The sequence below is a fragment of the Pygocentrus nattereri genome, chromosome 12 (assembly GCF_015220715.1).
Source record: "Pygocentrus nattereri isolate fPygNat1 chromosome 12, fPygNat1.pri, whole genome shotgun sequence".
NCBI classification, from domain to species: Eukaryota; Metazoa; Chordata; class Actinopteri; order Characiformes; family Serrasalmidae; genus Pygocentrus; species Pygocentrus nattereri.
This window is the reverse complement of record NC_051222.1, coordinates 473,175-496,691: the sequence shown is the minus strand read 5'-3', so window position 1 is coordinate 496,691 and position 23,517 is coordinate 473,175. Positions and strand designations below refer to the sequence as shown.

The 23,517-nt window shown below is 49.3% G+C and overlaps 1 protein-coding gene across 2 annotated transcripts in view; it reads right to left on the bottom strand.

Annotated features, from left to right (window-relative positions):
• Positions 1 to 23,517, bottom strand: part of gpc6a (glypican 6a) — a 302,633-nt gene that overhangs the window by 127,580 nt on the left and 151,536 nt on the right. For both annotated transcript variants that reach the window (XM_017687095.2, XM_017687096.2), the window contains exon 4: positions 3,243 to 3,408. In XM_017687095.2, coding sequence (XP_017542584.1) covers positions 3,243 to 3,408 — 166 coding nt within the window. The remainder of the gene's footprint in view (positions 1 to 3,242; positions 3,409 to 23,517) is intronic.

Below are 23,517 nucleotides of genomic sequence, written 5' to 3'. Positions count from 1 at the left end.
TTAAGCTCAGAGTCAGTAAAGACGAGCCTCGATTTAAGCTCAGAGTCAGTAAAGACGAGTCTCGATTTAAGCTCAGAGTCAGTAAAGACGAGTCTCGATTTAAGCTCAGAGTCAGTAAAGACGAGTCTCGATTTAAGCTCAGAGTCAGTAAAGACGAGCCTCGATTTAAGCTCAGAGTCAGTAAAGACGAGCCTCGATTTAAGCTCAGAGTCAGTACAGACGAGTCTCGGTTTAAGCTCAGAGTCAGTAAAGACGAGTCTCGGTTTAAGATCAGAGTCAGTAAAGACGAGCCTCGGTTTAAGATCAGAGTCAGTAAAGACGAGCCTCGGTTTAAGCTCAGAGTCAGTAAAGACGAGCCTCGATTTAAGCTCAGAGTCAGTAAAGACGAGCCTCGATTTAAGCTCAGAGTCAGTAAAGACGAGCCTCGATTTAAGCTCAGAGTCAGTAAAGACGAGTCTCGATTTAAGCTCAGAGTCAGTAAAGACGAGTCTCGATTTAAGCTCAGAGTCAGTAAAGAAGAGTCTCGATTTAAGCTCAGAGTCAGTAAAGACGACTCTCGATTTAAGCTCAGAGTCAGTAAAGACGAGCCTCGATTTAAGCTCAGAGTCAGTAAAGACGAGTCTCGGTTTAAGCTCAGAGTCAGTAAAGACGAGTCTCGGTTTAAGCTCAGAGTCAGTAAAGACGAGTCTCGGTTTAAGCTCAGAGTCAGTAAAGACGAGTCTCGGTTTAAGCTCAGAGTCAGTAAAGACGAGTCTCGGTTTAAGCTCAGAGTCAGTACAGACGAGTCTCGGTTTAAGCTCAGAGTCAGTAAAGACGAGCCTCGATTTAAGCTCAGAGTCAGTAAAGACGAGTCTCGGTTTAAGCTCAGAGTCAGTAAAGACGAGTCTCGATTTAAGCTCAGAGTCAGTAAAGACGAGTCTCGGTTTAAGCTCAGAGTCAGTAAAGACGAGTCTCGGTTTAAGCTCAGAGTCAGTAAAGACGAGTCTCGGTTTAAGCTCAGAGTCAGTAAAGACGAGTCTCGATTTAAGCTCAGAGTCAGTAAAGACGAGTCTCGGTTTAAGCTCAGAGTCAGTAAAGACGAGTCTCGGTTTAAGCTCAGAGTCAGTAAAGACGAGTCTCGGTTTAAGCTCAGAGTCAGTAAAGACGAGTCTCGGTTTAAGCTCAGAGTCAGTAAAGACGAGTCTCGGTTTAAGCTCAGAGTCAGTAAAGACGAGTCTCGGTTTAAGCTCAGAGTCAGTAAAGACGAGTCTCGGTTTAAGCTCAGAGTCAGTACAGACAAGTCTTGAATCCCAGCGTATGGAGGTGAACTTGGATGTTTACCTTTATTCCAGAATAAATAAGTGTGAAGGCAGTAACAGCCGTCTGACACAAGCAGGCAGCTGTATCCCAGATTTCCAGCCGGAAATGAATCCATTCACATGGGCAGCAAGGGTCTGAGTCCCGTCTGCGGTCAGGCGCCTTTTCACACTTCCTCCACTTTGGGTCTCGAGTCTGTCCGAGTCAGGAGGCATTTTTGTTGCGTGAAATTTCTGGAAATGCCTTCATTTTGACAAGACCTGCTCAGACCTGGAGATCCTAATATGGACATGGTGGTAATAATGTAACCACACAGCTCAACTTCAGACGTCCATCATTACAACAATGAAAACTCTCATCTGACATGGGGCAGTGATCTTCAACCAGGCCTACCGAGGGTTCTCAAGGGTTCTCCAAGGTTCTCAGCACCCCCGAAGGTTCCCCAGGGTTCTCAGGGCCCCCAGATGGTCCACATTTTTGCAACAGCTTAGCTCCTGATGTACAGGGATAGAGTATGGACGATCTGGGGGCTCTGAGGACCACTTTGAGTGCCACTGATCGAATGGACGGATAATCAGTTTTGGAGAGCAAACCTAAAACGAAGCTCTGATTCGTGGAGCGTCCTGGGAAATACGCCCGGTCACCGTGGAAACACCCTTCTGATATCATTAACAGGCTAAATATGGACCTGCTGCCCCCCGTGTGTGTAAATTTAATGAATTTAGCATCTCCGCCCGGCTGGGAAAACTGGAAATAAAGAGCTATTGACTTTCTCCGTATCAATTCGGCCGCCCTCTGTGCGGGTTTGAGCGGCGCAGACCGAGCTGCCACTCAAGCTCCCTGCCTCAGAGCTCCTGAGTTCTATAAAGCAGAGCTTAGCGCGAGTGTTCCTGCTCCTGTTCTGTAACAGCAGAGCTTAGCGGAGCTTTTCCTGCAACTCCGTACATCATCATAAAGTGCAGTAAATACAAAACAGCTCCAGCGCCCACACACACCCATCCCGCCAGCGTCTTCTCGCTTCCTTCCTGCTCCCAAATCTCCTTAAAGCTGCGAATAAAACCTGCGAATCTCCGTGTGACGCGGGAAAGCTGCACTGCCGGATCCACAACAATAACACACCGTATTGCCAGCAGATTGTAATAAGGAGGCCTGGAGGAAAGGCTGGGCGATACGGCAGGAGCGCAACATCACGATACCCGGACACAACCGAGCGAGACACGATACGGATCACGATATTCCGCTTTCCTGAAGTTTGGAACGAGCTGGAAGAGATAAAACAGCCGTGCTGTGTTTGAACAGCTGGAAAAACTGAGGCCTTTTCATATTTAAGGTGAGCAAAAATAAACTTTATCGAAAGAAACAGGAATAAAAGCCACGCCTGGACTGAAGAGCGTCCAACGTGTGGACCACCGAGTGTTTGGTAGCGTTAATTAGTGCCAATCTTCCCAGATTAAAGGATTTCATTCGTTTACGTGACGCCGTAGATTCTCCAAATCTGAAACACCTGTTTATTACAAACTGGTAAAAATCAGCAAGAAGTGTGACTCTGCACACCTGGAAGAAGGTTCTTCAAGGGTTCTTTAGTAAAGACAGTGGTTCTATTTAGACTCAAAAAGGGTTCTGTTATCACAATGTCAAGCTTTCAACAATAGCAGAACCCTTTGTGGTGCAAAATAGAACCATATACAACACATTCTAGATCATTTCACCATGTAAAGAACCCTTTAAGCATGACAAGGTTTTAAGTGTTCAGGGTTCATTTTCTTTACTAAAGAACCTTTGAAGAAGGTTCTCTAGAATTGGTCTAAATCTGTTCTAGTGGTGATCCATGTTCCTCAGTGATCTAAAGGTGCTGATCGTTCCCATCATGGTACATCATGTAGCTCAGCTCTACCTGCAGGCCTGTGAATGCAGCAAACAGCAGGGAGGAGAACAGAGGAACTCACCGATGAAGAGGTTCCACTCCGGGTCCAGGTCGGCCTGGTTGGCGAGGCAGCCCTTCATCACGTTCTGGCAGTAATTCCCACAAGGCCGCAGTCCCGGGAGTCCGCCGCAGTACGGGCAGTACAGCATCTTCGTCAGAGCTTTGCTGCAGCCTGGAGAAATGTTGACCTGGAACAGAGATCAAACATCGAAAGATCAATCAGCACATATGCGTCTCACTCCGGCGCAGGATCTGGGGGTCAGAGAACCTCTGTTCTCTTTACGCCCAACAGTCTCAACAAAACCTCCACAATCATCTGAGAAAATTCCACCGAATGTCATTTAAATAGACATAAAACCAGAACAAACACCAGAAAACCCCCTGAACCGTCTTCACTTTCCTCAGAAGGTGTGGAATAACAAGCTGCTAAATCTCCCTAGGAGTTATTTTTATACCCCAGAAAGGCCGAGGAGCATCTCCACACACACGCAGAACATGGTTCTACAAGGTTTTATCTCTATTTAGAACCATGACTTCGAGTCAGCTTGATAGAGAATGTGATGTATATAGTTCAGGATTCTGCTGTTCTGTACAATGACAAGCTTGTAACAGTAGAAGAACCCCTTTTGGTACTTTATAGAACCATAAAACACTTTTTCCATCAATGTGAAGAACCATTTCACCATGTAAAGGACCGTTTAAACAATATAGAAATCATGGTTCTTAATAGAGCTTGTCTCTTTACTGAAGAACCATTAAAGAACCAGATTTAGGCGAGCACAGTTTTAGCCTAATAACTGATCACCGACACTTGGTACGATGGTCAACCAACATGACGATACCAGCACTAGATCAGCACTAGATCAGGACTAGACCAGGACTAGACCAGCCCTATACCAGCACTAGATCAGCACTAGATCAGCACAAGACTGGCACTAGATCGGCACTAGATCGGCACTAGATCAGCACTAGACCGGTACTAGTCTAGACCAGCACTAGATCAGCACTAGACCAGGACTAGACCAGGACTAGACCAGTACTAGACCAGTACTAGACCAGCCCTATATCAGCACTAGATCGGCACTAGACCGGCACTAGATCAGCACTAGACCAGCACTAGACCAGCCCTAGACCAGCGTAAAGGACTCTGCTGGTTTGGTTGGCTCGGTCACGCCTGCGAAAGCTCCGTTGATCATCTAATCGCCTGTTTTTGTTCCCTGTGTCCTAAATTAGCCATGTGGCTTCCTGGCAGTCGGAATTAGCAGCTGAAACAGCTGGAGCTCAACTACACAAACAGGGCTCAGTGCTGCCCTCTAATGGTGTCGCAGCAGCAGACTGCCCTGCTTCCGTGAGACGGACACGTGGTCCATCAAACCGCTGCAGTTTTCCTTTGTTTACAGGCATTTGCCTCGTTTACTAATTGTGGCGATGATGTAATGCTGACAGGCCTCGTTAGCTGCTGCTAACACTAACCGCTAATGCAGGTTTAGCTGTTAGCTTGCTGGAGCTAAGTGCTCCTGGTTAGCATACGGTTCCTCTCTGACTTGGCGGTTCTCAGTGGACCATGACGGGTTCCTGCCCACTGCGACGAGGACACACATCCTGCATTATCAGTGGCTTTTATAGAGAAGCACTTCTTCACTCTGCGCCTTTCATCTCCGTGTTATTTCAGTGGGACACTGAGGGGCTTCGTTTCAACACTGCCCCCCTCAGATTAGCCTCCCGCAGCTCGTGGCTGTGATATCTCTGTCTCTCCAGAGAGCCGTGACTAAGAGCGAGTCAGCAGCTGACAGCTGCCTCGTATCTGCTCCCTCCACCTTCAGCTGTGTCTAACAGCCGCACGCCGCCCTCCGCCTTCGCGCTTCACTTCACCCCCACCAGCACAGGGGCCAACACTGGAGCTCACCCGCAGGAGGAGACCGCAAGACCTGCTGAGGAGTCAAGGAGACCCATCCAGGGTCCTTACACTGCCTGCTGGGCCGAGGAAGCACTGCTGCCTGTAATGGCGTCACCCTGTTAGTAGCTTTAGCAGGCTAATTATTTACTGTCTACATTTATAAACAGGTTTATTATTAACTATCCATATTTATAAACAGGTTTATTACTGACTATCCATATTTATAAAGAGGCTTATTACTGACTATCCATATTTATAAACAGGCTTATTACTGACTATCCATATTTATAAACAGGCTTATTACTGACTATCCACATTTATAAACAGGTTTATTACTGACTATCCATATTTATAAACAGGCTCATCATTAACTATCCATATTTATAAACAGGCTTATTACTGACTATCCATATTTATAAACAGGCTCATCATTAACTAGCCATATTTATAAACAGGCTTATTACCGACTATCCATATTTATAAACAGGCTTATTACTGACTATCCATATTTATAAACAGGCTTATTACTGACTATCCATATTTATAAACAGGCTTATTACTGACTATCCATTTTTATAAACAGGTTTATTATTAACAATCCATACTTATAAACAGGTTTATTACTGACTATCCATATTTATAAACAGGTTTATTATTAACTATCCATATTTATAAACAGGTTTATTACTGACTATCCATATTTATAAACAAGCTTATTATTAACTATCCACATTTATAAACAGGCTTATTACTGACTATCCATATTTATAAACAGGCTTATTACTGACTATCTATATTTATAAACAGGCTCATGATTAACTATCCATATTTATAAACAGGCTTAATACCGACTATCCATATTTATAAACAGGCTTATTACTGACTATCCATATTTATAAACAGGCTTATTACTGACTATCCATATTTATAAACAGGTTTATTACTGACTATCCATATTTATAAACAGGCTTATTATTAACTATCCACATTTATAAACAGGCTTATTACTGACTATCCATATTTATAAACAGGCTTATTACTGACTATCCATATTTATAAACAGGCTTATTACTGACTATCTATATTTATAAACAGGCTAATAATTAACTATCCATATTTATAAACAGGCTTAATACCGACTATCCATATTTATAAACAGGCTTATTACTGACTATCCATATTTATAAACAGGCTTATTACAGACTATCCATATTTATAAACAGGTTTATTATTAACTATCCATGTTTATAAACAGGTTTATTACTGACTATCCATATTTATAAACAGGCTCATTATTAACTATCCATATTTATAAACATGCTTATTACTGACTATCCATATTTATAAACAGGTTTATTACTGACTATCCATATTTATAAACAGGCTCATTATTAACTATCCACATTTATAAACGGGCTTATTACTGACCATCCATATTTATAAACAGGCTTATTACTGACTATCCATATTTATAAACAGGCTTATTATTAACTATCCACATTTATAAACGGGCTTATTATTAACTATCCACATTTATAAACAGGCTTATTATTAACTATCTACATTTTATAAACTGGCTTATTATTAAATATCTACATTTATAAACGGGCTAATTATTAACTGTATGTAGACTGTATAAAAGGCTAACTTTTGACTGTACATTGTGTAACAAACTAACGATTGACTATGTAGACTGTATAAGAGGCTAACTGTTAACTGTATGTATACTGTAACAAGCTAACAGTTGACTATGTAGAGTATATAATAGGCTAAAGGTTGACTGGATGTAGACTGTCTGACATGCTAAAGGTTGACTGTATGTAGCATGTATAACAGGCTATTGGCTGACTGTATGTAGACTGTACGGTTGACTGTGTGTAGACTGTATAACAGGCTAACGTTTGACTGTATGTAGACTGTGTAACAGGTTAACGGTTGACTGTATGTAGACTGTATAACAGGCTAACAGTTGACTGTATGTAGACTGTATAACAGGCTAACGGTTGACTGTGTGTAGACTATACGGTTGACTGTATGTAGACTGTATAACAGGCTAACGGCTGACTGTATGTAGACTGTATAGCAGGCTAATGTTTGACTGTATGTAGACTGTACGGTTGACTGTGTGTAGACTGTATAACAGGCTAACGTTTGACTGTATGTAGACTGTGTAACAGGTTAACGGTTGACTGTATGTAGACTGTATAACAGGCTAACAGTTGACTGTATGTAGACTGTATAACAGGCTAACGGTTGACTGTGTGTAGACTATACGGTTGACTGTATGTAGACTGTATAACAGGCTAACGGCTGACTGTATGTAGACTGTATAGCAGGCTAATGTTTGACTGTATGTAGACTGTACGGTTGACTGTATGTAGACTGTGTACCAGGCTAATCTGAGTGTTAAACTCTCAGATCAGAGCACTGCGGCGCTCCGACTGCGGCGCTGAGCTACAGCGCAGGCACTCCGGGGCAGGAGAGCCGCTGAGGGCTGATGGTGGAGAGCAAGCCCGAGGCTGAGGTTCTGCAGGAACGCAGCGCTGAGTGCTCCGGCTCTCCTCCTCGTCAGCGTGTCAGGGAGACGAGCCGCAGCCGCGGCGCCTGGTTAGCGTGTCTGTGATTCCGCTGTCAGGCCTTCGCTCACCGCACTACACGCGTTCACACGCACCGCGTAACTGATAGAACAAGCAGCTGCTTCACACCTCCTCACTCAGACTGGCTCTCTCCCTCTCTCTCTCCCTCGCTCTCTCCTTCTCACTCCCTCACTCTCTCTCTGTCTCTCTCCCTCTCTCTCTCCCTCCCTCTCTCCTTCCCACTCCCTCACTCTCTCCCTCTCCCTCCGTCTCTCTCTCTCCCTCGCTCTCTCCTTCTCACTCCCTCTCTCTCTTTCTCTCCCTCACTCTCTCTTTCTCTCCCTCACTCTCTCCCTCGCTCTCTCCTTCTCACTCCCTCTCTCTCTCTTTCTCTCCCTCACTCTCTCTCTCTGTCTCTCTCCCTCTCCCTCACTCTCTCTCTCTCTCTCTCTCTCCCTCACTCTCTCTCTCTCTCTCTCTCTATCTATCTACCGCTCTCCCTCTCTCCCTCCCTCTCTCCCTCCCTCTCTCCCTCCCTCCCTCCCTCCCTCTCTCCCTCCCTCCCTCCCTCTCTCCCTCCGTCTCTCTCTCTCCCTCGCTCTCTCCTTCTCACTCCCTCTCTCTCTTTCTCTCCCTCACTCTCTCTTTCTCTCCCTCACTCTCTCCCTCGCTCTCTCCTTCTCACTCCCTCTCTCTCTCTTTCTCTCCCTCACTCTCTCTCTCTGTCTCTCTCCCTCTCCCTCACTCTCTCTCTCTCTCTCTCTCTCCCTCACTCTCTCTCTCTCTCTCTCTCTATCTATCTACCGCTCTCCCTCTCTCCCTCCCTCTCTCCCTCCCTCCCTCCCTCTCTCCCTCCCTCTCTCCCTCCCTCCCTCCCTCTCTCCCTCCCTCTCTCCCTCCCTCTCGCTCTCTCTCTCTGTATCTCTCTCTCTCTGTCTCTCTCTCTCTCTTTCTCTCTACCCCCCCCCCTCTCTCTCTGCTACAGGTTGATCTACAGCAGAAGTTCACAGGTAACATCTTTAGAAGAAGCAGATCAAACAAAACTGACACGTTCCATTTCACACTCCTCCTCCTCCTCCTCCTCCTCCTCCTCCTCCTCAGCCTGTTTCCCTTTCTTCCCTCTCTCTCCTCTCCCTTCCTGCCACAGCTGAGACGTTCCTCCTTCCCTCCAGAGAGAACAGAGGAATCATGAGCTTATTTTCATGCTTTATTGCGTTTCCGCGAAAACTTGACGTGACACAAATTCAGCGTAATGGCCTCCTAAAGGGCCGAGCCAGCGCTCCGCTTGGAAAACTGCTGACAGCCCCCGCAGACCCGGAACACCACCGGACCTCCAAGCAGGCGCGTAAACGCTGTCTCTGTACGGCCTGATCGACTTCCACCTCTCACTGACAACACAGAGAACCTTCTGTAGCACAACGAGCAGAACACTAGAACCCTGTAGCTGAACGGTGGAGCTAAACCGCTGTAGCTGAACGGTGGAGCTAAACCGCTGTAGCTGAACGGTGGAGCTAAACCGCTGTAGCTGAACGGTGGAGCTAAACCGCTGTAGCTGAATGGGTGGAGCTAAACCGCTGTAGCTGAATGGGTGGAGCTAAACCGCTGTAGCTGAATGGGTGGAGCTAAACCGCTGTAGCTGAATGGGTGGAGCTAAACCGCTGTAGCTGAATAGGTGGAGCTAAACCGCTGTAGCTGAACGGTGGAGCTAAACCGCTGTAGCTGAATGGGTGGAGCTAAACCGCTGTAGCTGAACAGTGGAGTTAAACTGCTGGAGCTGAATGGGTGGAGCTAAACCGCTGTAGCTGAATGGGTGGAGCTAAACCGCTGTAGCTGAATGGGTGGAGCTAAACCGCTGTAGCTGAACAGTGGAGTTAAACTGCTGTAGCTGAATGGGTGGAGCTAAACCGCTGTAGCTGAATGGGTGGAGCTAAACTGCAATAGCTGAACGGTGGAGCTAAACCGCTGTAGCTGAATGGGTGGAGCTAAACCGCTGTAGCTGAACAGTGGAGTTAAACTGCTGTAGCTGAATGGGTGGAGCTAAACCGCTATAGCTGAATGGGTGGAGCTAAACCGCTGTAGCTGAATGGGTGGAGCTAAACCGCTATAGCTGAATGGGTGGAGCTAAACCGCTATAGCTGAATGGGTGGAGCTAAACCGCTGTAGCTGAACGGTGGAGTTAAACCGCTGTAGCTGAATGGGTGGAGCTAAACCGCTGTAGCTGAATGGGTGGAGCTAAACCGCTGTAGCTGAATGGTGGAGCTAAACCGCTGTAGCAGAACGGTGGAGCAAAACCGTTGTAGCTGAACGGTGGAGCTAAACCGCTGTAGCTGAATGGGTGGAGCTAAACCGCTATAGCTGAACGGTGGAGCTAAACCGGTGGAGCTGAATGGGTGGAGCTAAACCGCTGTAGCTGAACAGTGGAGTTAAACTGCTGTAGCTGAATGGGTGGAGCTAAACCGCTGTAGCTGAATGGGTGGAGCTAAACCGCTGTAGCTGAATGGGTGGAGCTAAACCACTATAGCTGAATGGGTGGAGCTAAACCGCTGTAGCTGAACGGTGGAGCTAAACCGCTGTAGCTGAACGGGTGGAGCTAAACTGCTGTAGCTGAATGGGTGGAGCTAAACCGCTATAGCTGAATGGGTGGAGCTAAACCGCTGTAGCTGAACGGTGGAGCTAAACCGCTGTAGCTGAATGGTGGAGCTAAACCGCTGTAGCTGAACGGTGGAGCTAAACCGCTGTAGCTGAATGGGTGGAGCTAAACCGCTGTAGCTGAACAGTGGAGTTAAACCGCTGTAGCTGAATGGGTGGAGCTAAACCGCTGTAGCTGAATGGGTGGAGCTAAACCGCTGTAGCTGAACGGTGGAGTTAAACCGCTGTAGCTGAATGGGTGGAGCTAAACCGCTGTAGCTGAACAGTGGAGTTAAACTGCTGTAGCTGAATGGGTGGAGCTAAACCGCTGTAGCTGAATGGGTGGAGCTAAACTGCAATAGCTGAACGGTGGAGCTAAACCGCTGTAGCTGAATGGGTGGAGCTAAACCGCTGTAGCTGAACAGTGGAGTTAAACTGCTGTAGCTGAATGGGTGGAGCTAAACCGCTGTAGCTGAATGGGTGGAGCTAAACTGCAATAGCTGAACGGTGGAGCTAAACCGCTGTAGCTGAATGGGTGGAGCTAAACCGCTGTAGCTGAACAGTGGAGTTAAACTGCTGTAGCTGAATGGGTGGAGCTAAACCGCTGTAGCTGAATGGGTGGAGCTAAACCACTATAGCTGAATGGGTGGAGCTAAACCGCTGTAGCTGAACGGTGGAGCTAAACCGCTGTAGCTGAACGGGTGGAGCTAAACCGCTGTAGCTGAACAGTGGAGTTAAACCGCTGTAGCTGAATGGGTGGAGCTAAACCGCTGTAGCTGAATGGGTGGAGCTAAACCGCTATAGCTGAATGGGTGGAGCTAAACCGCTATAGCTGAATGGGTGGAGCTAAACCGCTGTAGCTGAACGGTGGAGTTAAACCGCTGTAGCTGAACGGTGGAGTTAAACCGCTGTAGCTGAATGGGTGGAGCTAAACCGCTGTAGCTGAATGGGTGGAGCTAAACCGCTGTAGCTGAATGGTGGAGCTAAACCGCTGTAGCTGAACGGTGGAGCTAAACCGCTGTAGCTGAATGGGTGGAGCTAAACCGCGGTAGCTGAACAGTGGAGTTAAACTGCTGTAGCTGAATGGGTGGAGCTAAACCGCTGTAGCTGAATGGGTGGAGCTAAACTGCAATAGCTGAACGGTGGAGCTAAACCGCTGTAGCTGAATGGGTGGAGCTAAACCGCTGTAGCTGAACAGTGGAGTTAAACTGCTGTAGCTGAATGGGTGGAGCTAAACCGCTGTAGCTGAATGGGTGGAGCTAAACCACTATAGCTGAACGGGTGGAGCTAAACCGCTGTAGCTGAACGGTGGAGCTAAACCGCTGTAGCTGAACGGGTGGAGCTAAACTGCTGTAGCTGAATGGGTGGAGCTAAACCGCTGTAGCTGAACGGTGGAGCTAAACCGCTGTAGCTGAATGGGTGGAGCTAAACCGCTGTAGCTGAACGGGTGGAGCTAAACCGCTATAGCTGAATGGGTGGAGCTAAACCGCTGTAGCTGAACGGTGGAGCTAAACCGCTGTAGCTGAATGGGTGGAGCTAAACCGCTGTAGCTGAACGGGTGGAGCTAAACCGCTGTAGCTGAATGGGTGGAGCTAAACCGCTGTAGCTGAATGGGTGGAGCTAAACCGCTGTAGCTGAATGGGTGGAGCTAAACCGCTATAGCTGAACGGTGGAGCTAAACCGCTGTAGCTGAATGGGTGGAGCTAAACCGCTGTAGCTGAACAGTGGAGTTAAACTGCTGTAGCTGAATGGGTGGAGCTAAACCGCTGTAGCTGAATGGGTGGAGCTAAACCACTATAGCTGAATGGGTGGAGCTAAACCGCTGTAGCTGAACGGTGGAGCTAAACCGCTGTAGCTGAACGGGTGGAGCTAAACTGCTGTAGCTGAATGGGTGGAGCTAAACCGCTATAGCTGAATGGGTGGAGCTAAACCGCTGTAGCTGAACGGTGGAGCTAAACCGCTGTAGCTGAATGGGTGGAGCTAAACCGCTGTAGGTGAATGGGTGGAGCTAAACCACTGTAGCTGAACAGTGGAGTTAAACTGCTGTAGCTGAATGGGTGGAGCTAAACCGCTGTAGCTGAATGGGTGGAGCTAAACCTCTATAGCTGAATGGGTGGAGCTAAACCGCTGTAGCTGAACAGTGGAGCTAAACCGCTGTAGCTGACCGGGTGGAGCTAAACCGCTGTAGCTGAATGGGTGGAGCTAAACCGCTGTAGCTGAATGGGTGGAGCTAAACCGCTGTAGGTGAATGGTGGAGCTAAACTGCTGTAGCTGAATGGGTGGAGCTAAACCACTGTAGCTAAATGGGTGGAGCTAAACCGCTGTAGCTGAATGGGTGGAGCTAAACCGCTGTAGCTGAACGGGTGGGGCTAAACCGCTGTAGCTGAACGGTGGAGGTGTGCCTGCAGATTTGTGTGAGGAGCTGAAGGTGAGTCTGCTGGACGGGGTGGACGCTGCAGGCCTGCAGGGCGGCTTCATTACTGTAAACGTGGGCTGTTGCTCTCTGCTGTCCTCTCAGCTGAGATTCGTGACCTTTTTAAAGGTGATTCTTCACATCACCTCCTGACAGACCCGTGACTGAGCTGATCTTCTGGTTGGGGGTTGAATAAATCCGAGCGCGGCTCTGCAGAGGAAATATCACCAGCTTATTTATAAAGAACGATCCGTCCTGAACACTAAACTCAGTCTACGGTTTCAGGGCTCTTCAGGTTGAGGCACTTTAACGTATGTGCCGTGTCACAACAGGAAACCGTGAACGTCTCTATTGCAAATCAATTGAGAGAGGCTGGATTACGCGGACCCCGCAGGACCCCGGAGGACCACGGCTCACACGCGCCCGCAGGTGTCATTCAGCGCTGCGGCGAGGGTCTCGGAGGCACTCTGCCGCTTCCACGAATCCAGACAGAAAGCCTCTCTTTCTGAGAAAAAGCCTGGAGCTGCATCGGCTCAGCGATTGGGAACAAATCAGTCCGGACTGACGCTGACGTGGACGGACTCTCGCACCGACAGCACGCACTTCACGAGTGTTACAGCCACGTCCAGCCCAGTCTCTGAACTCTGACCTGCAGGGTTTACCTTCACCCTGACCTCAGCCCATCAGCCCATCAGCCCATCAGCCGAGGACAGGGAATCACAGCGGACGCTGGAGATCTATTTACAAATTAAACTCTCATCTTGAAGCTAGTTTTCCAGTTTTAATGACTGCCAGTGCCACATTAAAATCCTTTTAAATAAACCAGTGCAAAGATGTTCAGTGGTGCTGTTACAGAAACGGGTCCTTTGGAGTGACTTTGTGTGCGGATATCTTAAAAGAAGGAAGACTAACTCTGAGAACTCCACTATTGGTCAAATCTCGTTTCTTATATCTCATAAATCTGGTTACAAAACTGACCATCACAAAACACCTCTGTCAGTGGAGGAACTCCTCAAACACCAAGTGATTTTAACACTGGAATAAAACAAAGAGAATTTGTCATTTGTAATATTATACAAGATTGGATCTAAAGTATCAGTGCACTATATTTTACATAAGCTCAGATTTTAGTAAAGCTGAGTTATGGTCAGTGGTGGTAAAGTCAGAAGCATTATGGTCAGTGGTGGTACAGTCAGTTACAGTTAGTGGTGTTACAGTCAGTGTTTACAGTCAGCGGTGGTACAGTCAGCAGTGGTACAGTCAGTTACAGTCAGCGGTGTAACAGTCAGTGGTTAGTCAGCAGTGGTACAGTCAGTGGTTACAGTCAGCGGTGATACAGTCAGCGGTGGTACAGTCAGCGGTGGTACAGTCAGCGGTGGTACAGCCAGTGGTTACAGTCAGCGGTGGTACAGTCAGCGGTTACAGTCAGCGGTGGTACAGCCAGTGGTTACAGTCAGCGGTGGTACAGTCAGCAGTGGTACAGTCAGTTACAGTCAGCGGTGTTACAGTCAGTGGTTAGTCAGCAGTGGTACAGTCAGTGGTTACAGTCAGCGGTGGTACAGTCAGCGGTGGTACAGTCAACGGTTACAGTCAGTGGTGGTACAGTCAGTGGGTACAGTCAGCGGTGGTACAGTCAGTGGTTACAGTCAGCAGTGGTACAGTCAGCGGTGGTACAGTCAGCAGTGGTGCAGTCAGTGGTTACAGTCAGCAGTGGTACAGTCAGCAGTGGTGCAGTCAGCGGTGGTACTGTCAGCGGTGGTGCAGTCAGCGGTGGTACAGTCAGTGGTTACAGTCAGCGGTGGTACAGTCAGTGGTTACAGTCAGCAGTGGTACAGTCGGCGGTGGTACAGTCAGCGGTGGTACAGTCAGTGGTGGTGCAGTCAGCGGTGGTGCAGTCAGCGGTGGTGCAGTCAGCGGTGGTGCAGTCAGCGGTGTTACACTAATGCTAATGTACTTTACTCTGAGTTTTGGAGAGATCTGATTTAACCTGATGGCTCACAGTCATGTAGGTAAGTGACTCACATCTGTCATTACTGTGAATGAATCAACCTGCAAGCGCAGATCATAATTAATCATGTCACGTTAATCAATCACGAGCATCATGAACAGCAAACAAACTAACAGCAGAGCGACTTTTCATCACTGTGATCAGCTCTCAGCTTCATTATTAGAGGTGAAAAAGGCTCTGATGCTTTTGTGGTGCTTAACAGGCTAACTTTAGTTCGGCATTGTTGCCATGGTAACGCTGAACAACAGCGCACACAGTAAAAAAAAAAAAAACTCATGAATTCCGATTTGATCTGCTCGTCGATGTTGAATCAGATACGGATCTGATCTAGGAGCCCCTATGACACTGACTCAGATCTGATCTGTTCACATCTGGTTTACTCCACTTCAGCCTGGCAATGTGAACGCAGCGTTAGAGATTACTGAGCATCTCCACGGGAAAACCAAACGGGTCTTGGCTGATCAATGAAATTTTCAGGTGGATGTAATTTTGTGCCAAACTATTGATTTTCAGGCAGATCTGCTAATGTACCATTGGATGGGAGCTAATGGGATGCTGTCAGTTGGAGCTCATTGGTGTAAAGCTAACCAGCTGCAGTGACGTGATTCTTCCGTAGCAACATCAGCATCGGAGGCTCAATCAATCAATCAGCCTATCGATCAATCATTCCAGTGACACTGCAATCACAGTGCAGTGCTAACTGCAGCCCTCGCATGTTCCTCCTCATTAATCACGCGCGTTTACATATTTCCTTCCACATGACGCTCCTGACCGCTCCCCGCGGCCGGCGGTTTAAGTGATATTGATTGAGACCCCGGATCATTTGTAGGACATGATTTACTCCTCAGAGGCGTCGGGAGAAAAGCTGTGTGGACGCAGATGATTAATCATGTCACGCTATTGATCAGACTGAGGCTGCAGCACAATTAGGAAAACAAATGGAGCCCGTCAGTCAAGATCCACCAGCTCAGAGGGTCCGGCCGGCCAGCTGGGTGGAGATCTGCAGATTCCTCCACTCGTCTCGTGTGTGAAGTGGATGGGACGCTAAGGAGCCGAGCCCAAGGTGCTAAACTGTGTCCATGTGGAGTAAAAGTCGGCGGAGTGCTGACCTGCCGAGGGTTTGGGAGCGGATAGTTTGACTCTGCTGACCGATGAGCTCCTCGGTTTAGACCTTTCTCTTTCCAGAAAGACGCTGCAGATCCACGTCTTGTTCTCTGCTCTGAAAAAGCCGCTCAGGCCAGCGTGAACTCCAGTTCCAGCTGGTTTCGCTGGTCAATACCAGCATCTAAACCACAGCCTGTCTTTATTCGTTTATTTATTCAGTCGTCTGATCAGCTGGAACGGAGACAAAGAACCGGCATTTTAAAAACACTGTCAGAATCGGAGAACGCGCCGATTTTATTCAGCATTCAGCTCTAAATCCAGATAAACAGGCTGGATTTACTCTCTTTATAATCCCGGGAAATTCTCCATGTTGCAGCACAAAGGAGAGCAGGACGCTCATTTACACTAACATGTTGATCATATCACACGCAGGACGGAGATGATCGCCCTGAACCCAGAGCATCTTCACGCTGTAGACACTGTGGTGATGTGGTGATGATGTGGGCTGTCATGTCCTGCAGCCGTGCATGGACTAAATTCAATTCAATTCAATTCAAGTTTATTTATATAGCGCTTTTTACAACAAGGTTGTCACAAAGCAGCTTTACAGAAAAAACAGGTCCACGCCTCTTATGAGCATCACCACAGTGAAGCCAATTTTGTGGTGACTACAGTGGTAAGGAAAAACTCCCTTTAAGAGGAAGAAACCTTAGAAGGGACCAAGGCTCAGTCCGAGGAACCCAACCCCCGTGGGTCGACCCGCACAGAAGAAACAGAACAGAAACAAGAACAACAGTACAAAGAGAGTGCAAAAAGATGGCTGGAACGCTGGAACCACGAATGGGGCACCTCCAGACAGGCCAACGGTGTCTCCTGATGTCTCCTGCGGAGCGGACATTTCCGAGATGCTTTTCTCTGGACAGTGAAGAGGCCCTGGTTTAGCTGGTGACCAGCTGGGCTGGTTTGTCTAACAGGGCTCTGAGGGTCAGTGAATATTTCAAACGGTCTAATGAAGCTAAAGTTTTAATAACATTAACACGCAGAACCGAGTTCTAAAAAGAACAACATCCATAATGAAAGTTCTGAATATTTAAACATTTAGAATGTATTTCTAATAAAAGGACTGTCCAGAACGCGTGAAGACCTTTAAAGAGGAGCTGTTTATATTATTTCAGTCTACGCTGAACGACCGTATCGATCACATGGAGACGGATCGTCGTCTAGTAAAGTCTCTGCGTCAGTGCAACAGACGGAAATCACAGGCTAATAAAAACACTCGGCTCAACAAATCCATGCAGAAAGCGCCGAGAGGAGCCGTCAGCGGAGCGGACCTGGGAAAAGATTACAGGCCGTTAAAGACGGGATGAGTTAACGATAAAAGCCCTTTCCTCTCCAGACCCGGCGAGGACGTATAAACACACCGCGCTGAAAGCTGCTCTGTGGGATGACTGGGAGAAGAAGGCGGTCTGGACGCTGTCCAGCCTGTATTACAGCAGCAGAGTGAGGTCATTATATCAGCAGAGTGGAGTGGTGCTGCAGCGCTAAAGGACCCTCGATATTCCGGAGTGCTATTGTTTCAGAGGAGATAAGAGCCTTTCTGAGCGCGCTCGGCGACGGCCGACGAGCTCGTGCCCAGTTTTTAAACTCACGGCTCTGAATTCCTCCGAGGAACCAAACAATATCCGCGAACATCCACGCCAGAGAAACAGTCCAACGCCTAGCGTGACTCGCCATATTGCCTCGCACCTCCCTGGAGAGGCGCTAGCTCGTGGCTAATTCTCCAGGCGCTAGGCCGTTTCTCTTCTCCCTCTCTCTCTTTTCTCGGAGAGGAGAGGAGTCAGTGTGGGATTTGCAGGGAAAAGCAGAACGAGCCCTGAAGGGTGTTAAGTATTGCGCCGCAATGGAAGCTGCAAGATACGCGCAAATCTCCGCTAATGTGACACTTCTGGCACAATGAAAAGAACATCCGAGTCAAGCAGATGGACCTAATCCTCCGACATTATACGGCAGAGCGCTCAATCCAACTTGGCACATCCCTCCACTAGCAGCACTGACGCTCCACACGCTCTACACCTCCTCCATCCCGCTGAGACACGGCTGAGCCAGCGCGCCGCCTCGGGACAAAACGCCACGGTGACCAACTTTACCCCCCAGACCTGGCCAGCCAGCCCAGACAGGACTGCTGTGTGAAGGGTGGAGACTTCTTCATCCTCTGGTTTTCATCACGCCGTTCACACTCGACCCTCCACAGCTGCACTCGTTTAATAAGTACGGCTGAATATGAATGGGCACGGAGATTTGGGGCGAGGACCCTCTAATTAACCTGACTGACCCCTAGGGGGTCCTTAAATAAAATCATTATGAGGTGATGCTGTCCATTAGAGAAAAACAGGCGCTCTAATCCAGATTCACTGAAGCTGATAGTTTATCTGCCTCACCCACCATCAGCTTCTGTCTCTGGTGGTCTTAACTAACTAGAGCTGCCTCAGGGTGGTGCTGTAGCAGACTGGCCCACCCAGTTGGTCCTTCATAGTCTAGAAACTGCAACTCTGCCTGGATTCCTCTGAGAAACTTTCCAATGAGCTGCAGCAGATCTGAAAACCGGAAAACTCGCCCAGTTTCCCAAGAGTTTGGAGTGAAGAGCGACTGTTCCTCATTCCTCACACTGAAGACCGAAGAGGAGACAAGGAAGATCTCAGTCACCGTGAGGAAGAGTGCAGAACCGCACTAGAACAGAGACTCTACAGAAGAGGAGACGAGGAAGATCTCAGTTACTGTGAGGAAGAGCGCAGAACCGCACTAGAACAGAGACTCTACAGAAGAGGAGACGAGGAAGATCTCAGTTACTGTGAGGAAGAGCGCAGAACCGCACTAGAACAGAGACTCTACAGAAGAAGAGACGAGGAAGATCTCAGTTACTGTGAGGAAGAGCGCAGAACCGCACTAGAACAGAGACTCTACAGAAGAGGAGATGAGGAAGATCTCAGTTACTGTGAGGAAGAGCGCAGAACCGCGCTAGAACAGAGACTCTACAGAAGAGGAGACGAGGAAGATCTCAGTTACTGTGAGGAAGAGCGCAGAACCGCACTAGAACAGAGACTCTACAGAAGAGGAGACGAGGAAGATCTCAGTTACTGTGAGAAAGAACGCAGAACCGCACTAGAACAGAGACTCTACAGAAGAGGAGACGAGGAAGATTTCAGTTACTGTGAGGAAGAACGCAGAACCGCACTAGAACAGACTCCACAGAAAAACAGCTGATAAAACCGACATTTACTGATGTTGAAGCATCAGCACGGCTATGGAGAGAGTCAGCGGCCAGACAACACGGGACCCCTGAATACCAGGGGGTTTACACAGCGGTTTGGGGGAAATTGAGCTGTAGGTTCTCATTAAGCTGCGGAGGCATCAGAACGTAACGAAGTCAGATGGTAAATAAACTCCAACTCTCACATGAGTCACATGAGGAACACTCAGACCAGGACCGAGATTAGTGGACTGGGCGGCACCAGGCAGCAGGTTTTCTTCAGGTTCCTAAGCTTTTGTTTTCCGGCAGGAACTGACGTTTGGCTCTGTGTTGCTGAATCGCAGGCCTGACCGTCTGCAGCTGACAGTCCCCTGTGACTGTAGCACCACGCCGGAAATCTCCGCCTGTTCACACCGTGTGCTCAGTGTTTGTCCTGAGACGTCAAATATCACAGGCCATTATCGCCCCCTACTGGGCTCTAGCATGTTTCTTCTAGCATGTGCAGCAGTATGGTTGCTTAGTACAGGATTAGCGTATGTAAATAAGAGGTTCCACCAATTTCAGTGGAAAAGTTTCTTGCATTGAAAAACAATGCTATATTTGTGGTTAGCGAGCTAGCTAGCATCTTAGCCACCTATTTGGGCAGGTTCCTCATGATCTCACACTCATTTCACAAGGAGGAACATCTGCTCATCTCTACAGTGGCTGCAGCTCATGGGTGAAGAAGTCATCAAATCTGGAGCTTGAGTCCAGCTTCCAGATTCCCGTCCTGGATTTTGTGATAACTGTTCCTCACTTACGTTAATAGCTCAATACACTACCAACACTCCAGTTCCAGATTTGAAGGCTCCAGCTCCAGAGGAACAGGGTTCTGTTCGGGGATGGTTGCCATGGTTAATGTTAGCGTGCGGTATGTACAGAGAATCAGGTTCATGGCTGGATCAGAACCTGTAATGCTGGCTTTACGCTGCTCTCCTTAACCTGTAAGGCTGGCATTACCCCCTAATCCCTCACCCTGATCCAGCGCTACACGCCGCTCTCCTTTAACCTCCATCTCTAATCCCCAACCTACACGCTTCTCCACAGGGCTGAGCGCAGGAGGGCCAGCCAGCTAAAGGCTAAAGCTAACAGGCTTTAAAAGCCAGGGAAAGTGAGCCAGATCGGTTCATGGCCGCTCGGCCTCGGCAGCCCGAGCCGAGCGGAATCTCCCTCCACAGGGCCAAATTAGCGCAGTGCCACGAGGCGCGCCAGCAGCCAAATGCCCTTCAGCTGGGCTCTGGGCGCGTTCAGCTAGCATCATTAGCCCCACTGGCACTGCTCCCGAAGCACTGCTGAGAGCGGCAGCGTCCATCTGTCAGACCGGCCCGCTCACCTGAGATGCCAGCGAGAACACAGGCTCTGAACTCCCTCGGCTTCGGGCGGGAAACACCAGAATATTAATAACGATAATACTAATAATAACGATAATAACAGACTGCTAATGGATCCAGACGTGCCGTGTCTCCATTTCACACTATACTAACAGCATCAGCAGCAAACAGACCTGAGAGCACCACCCACGACTCTGACCGACATGAGAGCATTATAAACACACCATCTAACTCCACTCAGCCGCTGTAAAGGGAAGGGGGGCGCTGTAAAGGGAAGGGGGCGCTGTAAAGAGAAGGGGGCGCTGTAAAGAGAAGGGGGCGCTGTAAAGAGAAGGGTGCGCTGTAAAGGGAAGGGGGCGCTGTAAAGAGAAGGGGGCGCTGTAAAGAAAAGGGGGCGCTGTAAAGAGAAGGGTGCGCTGTAAAGGGAAGGGGGCGCTGTAAAGGGAAGGGGGGCGCTGTAAAGGGAAGGGTGCGCTGTGAAGAGAAGGGGGCGCTGTAAAGAGAAGGGGGCGCTGTAAAGAGAAGGGTGCGCTGTGAAGAGAAGGGGGTGCTGTAAAGGGAAGGGTGCGCTGTAAAGGGAAGGGGGCGCTGTAAAGGGAAGGGGGCGCTGTAAAGAGAAGGGGGGCACTGTAAAGAGAAGGGGTGCTGTAAAGGGAAGGGGGCGCTGTAAAGGGAAGGGGGCGCTGTGAAGAGAAGGGGGTGCTGTAAAGGGAAGGGTGCGCTGTAAAGAGAAGGGGGCGCTGTAAAGAGAAGGGGGCGCTGTAAAGGGAAGGGGGGCGCTGTAAAGGGAAGGGGGGCGCTGTAAAGGGAAGGGTGCGCTGTGAAGAGAAGGGGGTGCTGTGAAGAGAAGGGGGTGCTGTAAAGGGAAGGGGGCGCTGTAAAGAGAAGGGGGCGCTGTAAAGAGAAGGGGGCGCTGTAAAGAGAAGGGTGCGCTGTGAAGAGAAGGGGGTGCTGTAAAGGGAAGGGTGCGCTGTAAAGAAAAGGGGGCGCTGTAAAGAGAAGGGGGCGCTGTAAAGAGAAGGGTGCGCTGTAAAGGGAAGGGGGCGCTGTAAAGAGAAGGGGGCGCTGTAAAGAAAAGGGGGCGCTGTAAAGGGAAGGGTGCGCTGTAAAGGGAAGGGGGCGCTGTAAAGAGAAGGGGGCGCTGTAAAGAAAAGGGGGCGCTGTAAAGAGAAGGGTGCGCTGTAAAGGGAAGGGGGCGCTGTAAAGGGAAGGGGGGCGCTGTAAAGGGAAGGGTGCGCTGTGAAGAGAAGGGGGTGCTGTGAAGAGAAGGGGGTGCTGTAAAGGGAAGGGTGCGCTGTAAAGAGAAGGGTGCGCTGTAAAGAGAAGGGGGCGCTGTAAAGAGAAGGGTGCGCTGTGAAGAGAAGGGGGTGCTGTAAAGGGAAGGGTGCGCTGTAAAGGGAAGGGGGCGCTGTAAAGGGAAGGGGGCGCTGTAAAGAGAAGGGGGGCACTGTAAAGAGAAGGGGTGCTGTAAAGGGAAGGGGGCGCTGTAAAGGGAAGGGGGCGCTGTGAAGAGAAGGGGGTGCTGTAAAGGGAAGGGTGCGCTGTAAAGAGAAGGGGGCGCTGTGAAGAGAAGGGGGTGCTGTAAAGGGAAGGGTGTGCTGTAAAGGGAAGGGGGCGCTGTAAAGGGAAGGGGGCGCTGTAAAGAGAAGGGGGGCGCTGTAAAGGGAAGGGGGCGCTGTAAAGAGAAGGGGGCCACTGTAAAGAGAAGGGGTGCTGTAAAGGGAAAGGGGGCGCTGTAAAGGGAAGGGGGCGCTGTAAAGGGAAGGGGGCGCTGTAAAGAGAAGGGGGGCGCTGTAAAGGGAAGGGGGCGCTGTAAAGAGAAGGGGGCCACTGTAAAGAGAAGGGGTGCTGTAAAGGGAAGGGGGTGCTGTAAAGGGAAGGGTGCGCTGTAAAGGGAAGGGGGCGCTGTAAAGGGAAGGGGGCGCTGTAAAGAGAAGGGGGGCACTGTAAAGAGAAGGGGTGCTGTAAAGGGAAGGGGGCGCTGTAAAGGGAAGGGGGCGCTGTGAAGAGAAGGGGGTGCTGTAAAGGGAAGGGGGCGCTGTAAAGAGAAGGGTGCGCTGTGAAGAGAAGGGGGTGCTGTAAAGGGAAGGGTGTGCTGTAAAGGGAAGGGGGCGCTGTAAAGGGAAGGGGGCGCTGTAAAGAGAAGGGGGGCGCTGTAAAGGGAAGGGGGCGCTGTAAAGAGAAGGGGGCCACTGTAAAGAGAAGGGGTGCTGTAAAGGGAAGGGGGCGCTGTAAAGGGAAGGGGGCGCTGTAAAGGGAAGGGGGCGCTGTAAAGGGAAGGGGGCGCCGTAAAGAGAAGGGGGCGCAGTAAAGAGAAGGGGGCGCCGTGAAGGGAAGGGGGCACCGTAAAGAGAAGGGGGCGCTGTAAAGGGAAGGGGGCGCTGTAAAGGGAAGGGGGCGCTGTAAAGGGAAGGGGGCGCCGTAAAAGGAAGGGGCGCCGTAAAGGGAAGGGGGCGCCGTAAAGAGAAGGGGGCGCAGTAAAGAGAAGGGGGCGCCGTAAAGGGAAGGGGGCGCCGTAAAGAGAAGGGGGCGCAGTAAAGAGAAGGGGGCGCTGTAAAGGGAAGGGGGCGCTGTAAAGGGAAGGGGGCGCTGTAAAGAGAAGGGGGCGCTGTAAAGAGAAGGGGGCGCTGTAAAGGGAAGGGGGCGCTGTAAAGGGAAGGGGGCGCCGTAAAGAGAAGGGGGCGCAGTAAAGAGAAGGGGGCGCCGTAAAGGGAAGGGGGCGCCGTAAAGAGAAGGGGGCGCAGTAAAGAGAAGGGGGCGCTGTAAAGGGAAGGGGGCGCTGTAAAGGGAAGGGGGCACTCTGTAAAATGGTTCAGGTTTAAATCCACAGTTATTTTCAGGATGATTGGTTCTAATTCTGTTAACATTAATAATTAGAGCATCTGCAGATGATCTAGAACCATCCAAATGAGGTCTGAAGTGCGACCACCATGTCTCCCCACAATCCAGAATGAAGTTCTAATAAAATCAACATCCAGAATGAAGTTCTAATAAAAATCAACATCCAGAATGAAGTTCTAATAAAATCAACATCCAGAATGAAGTTCTAATAAA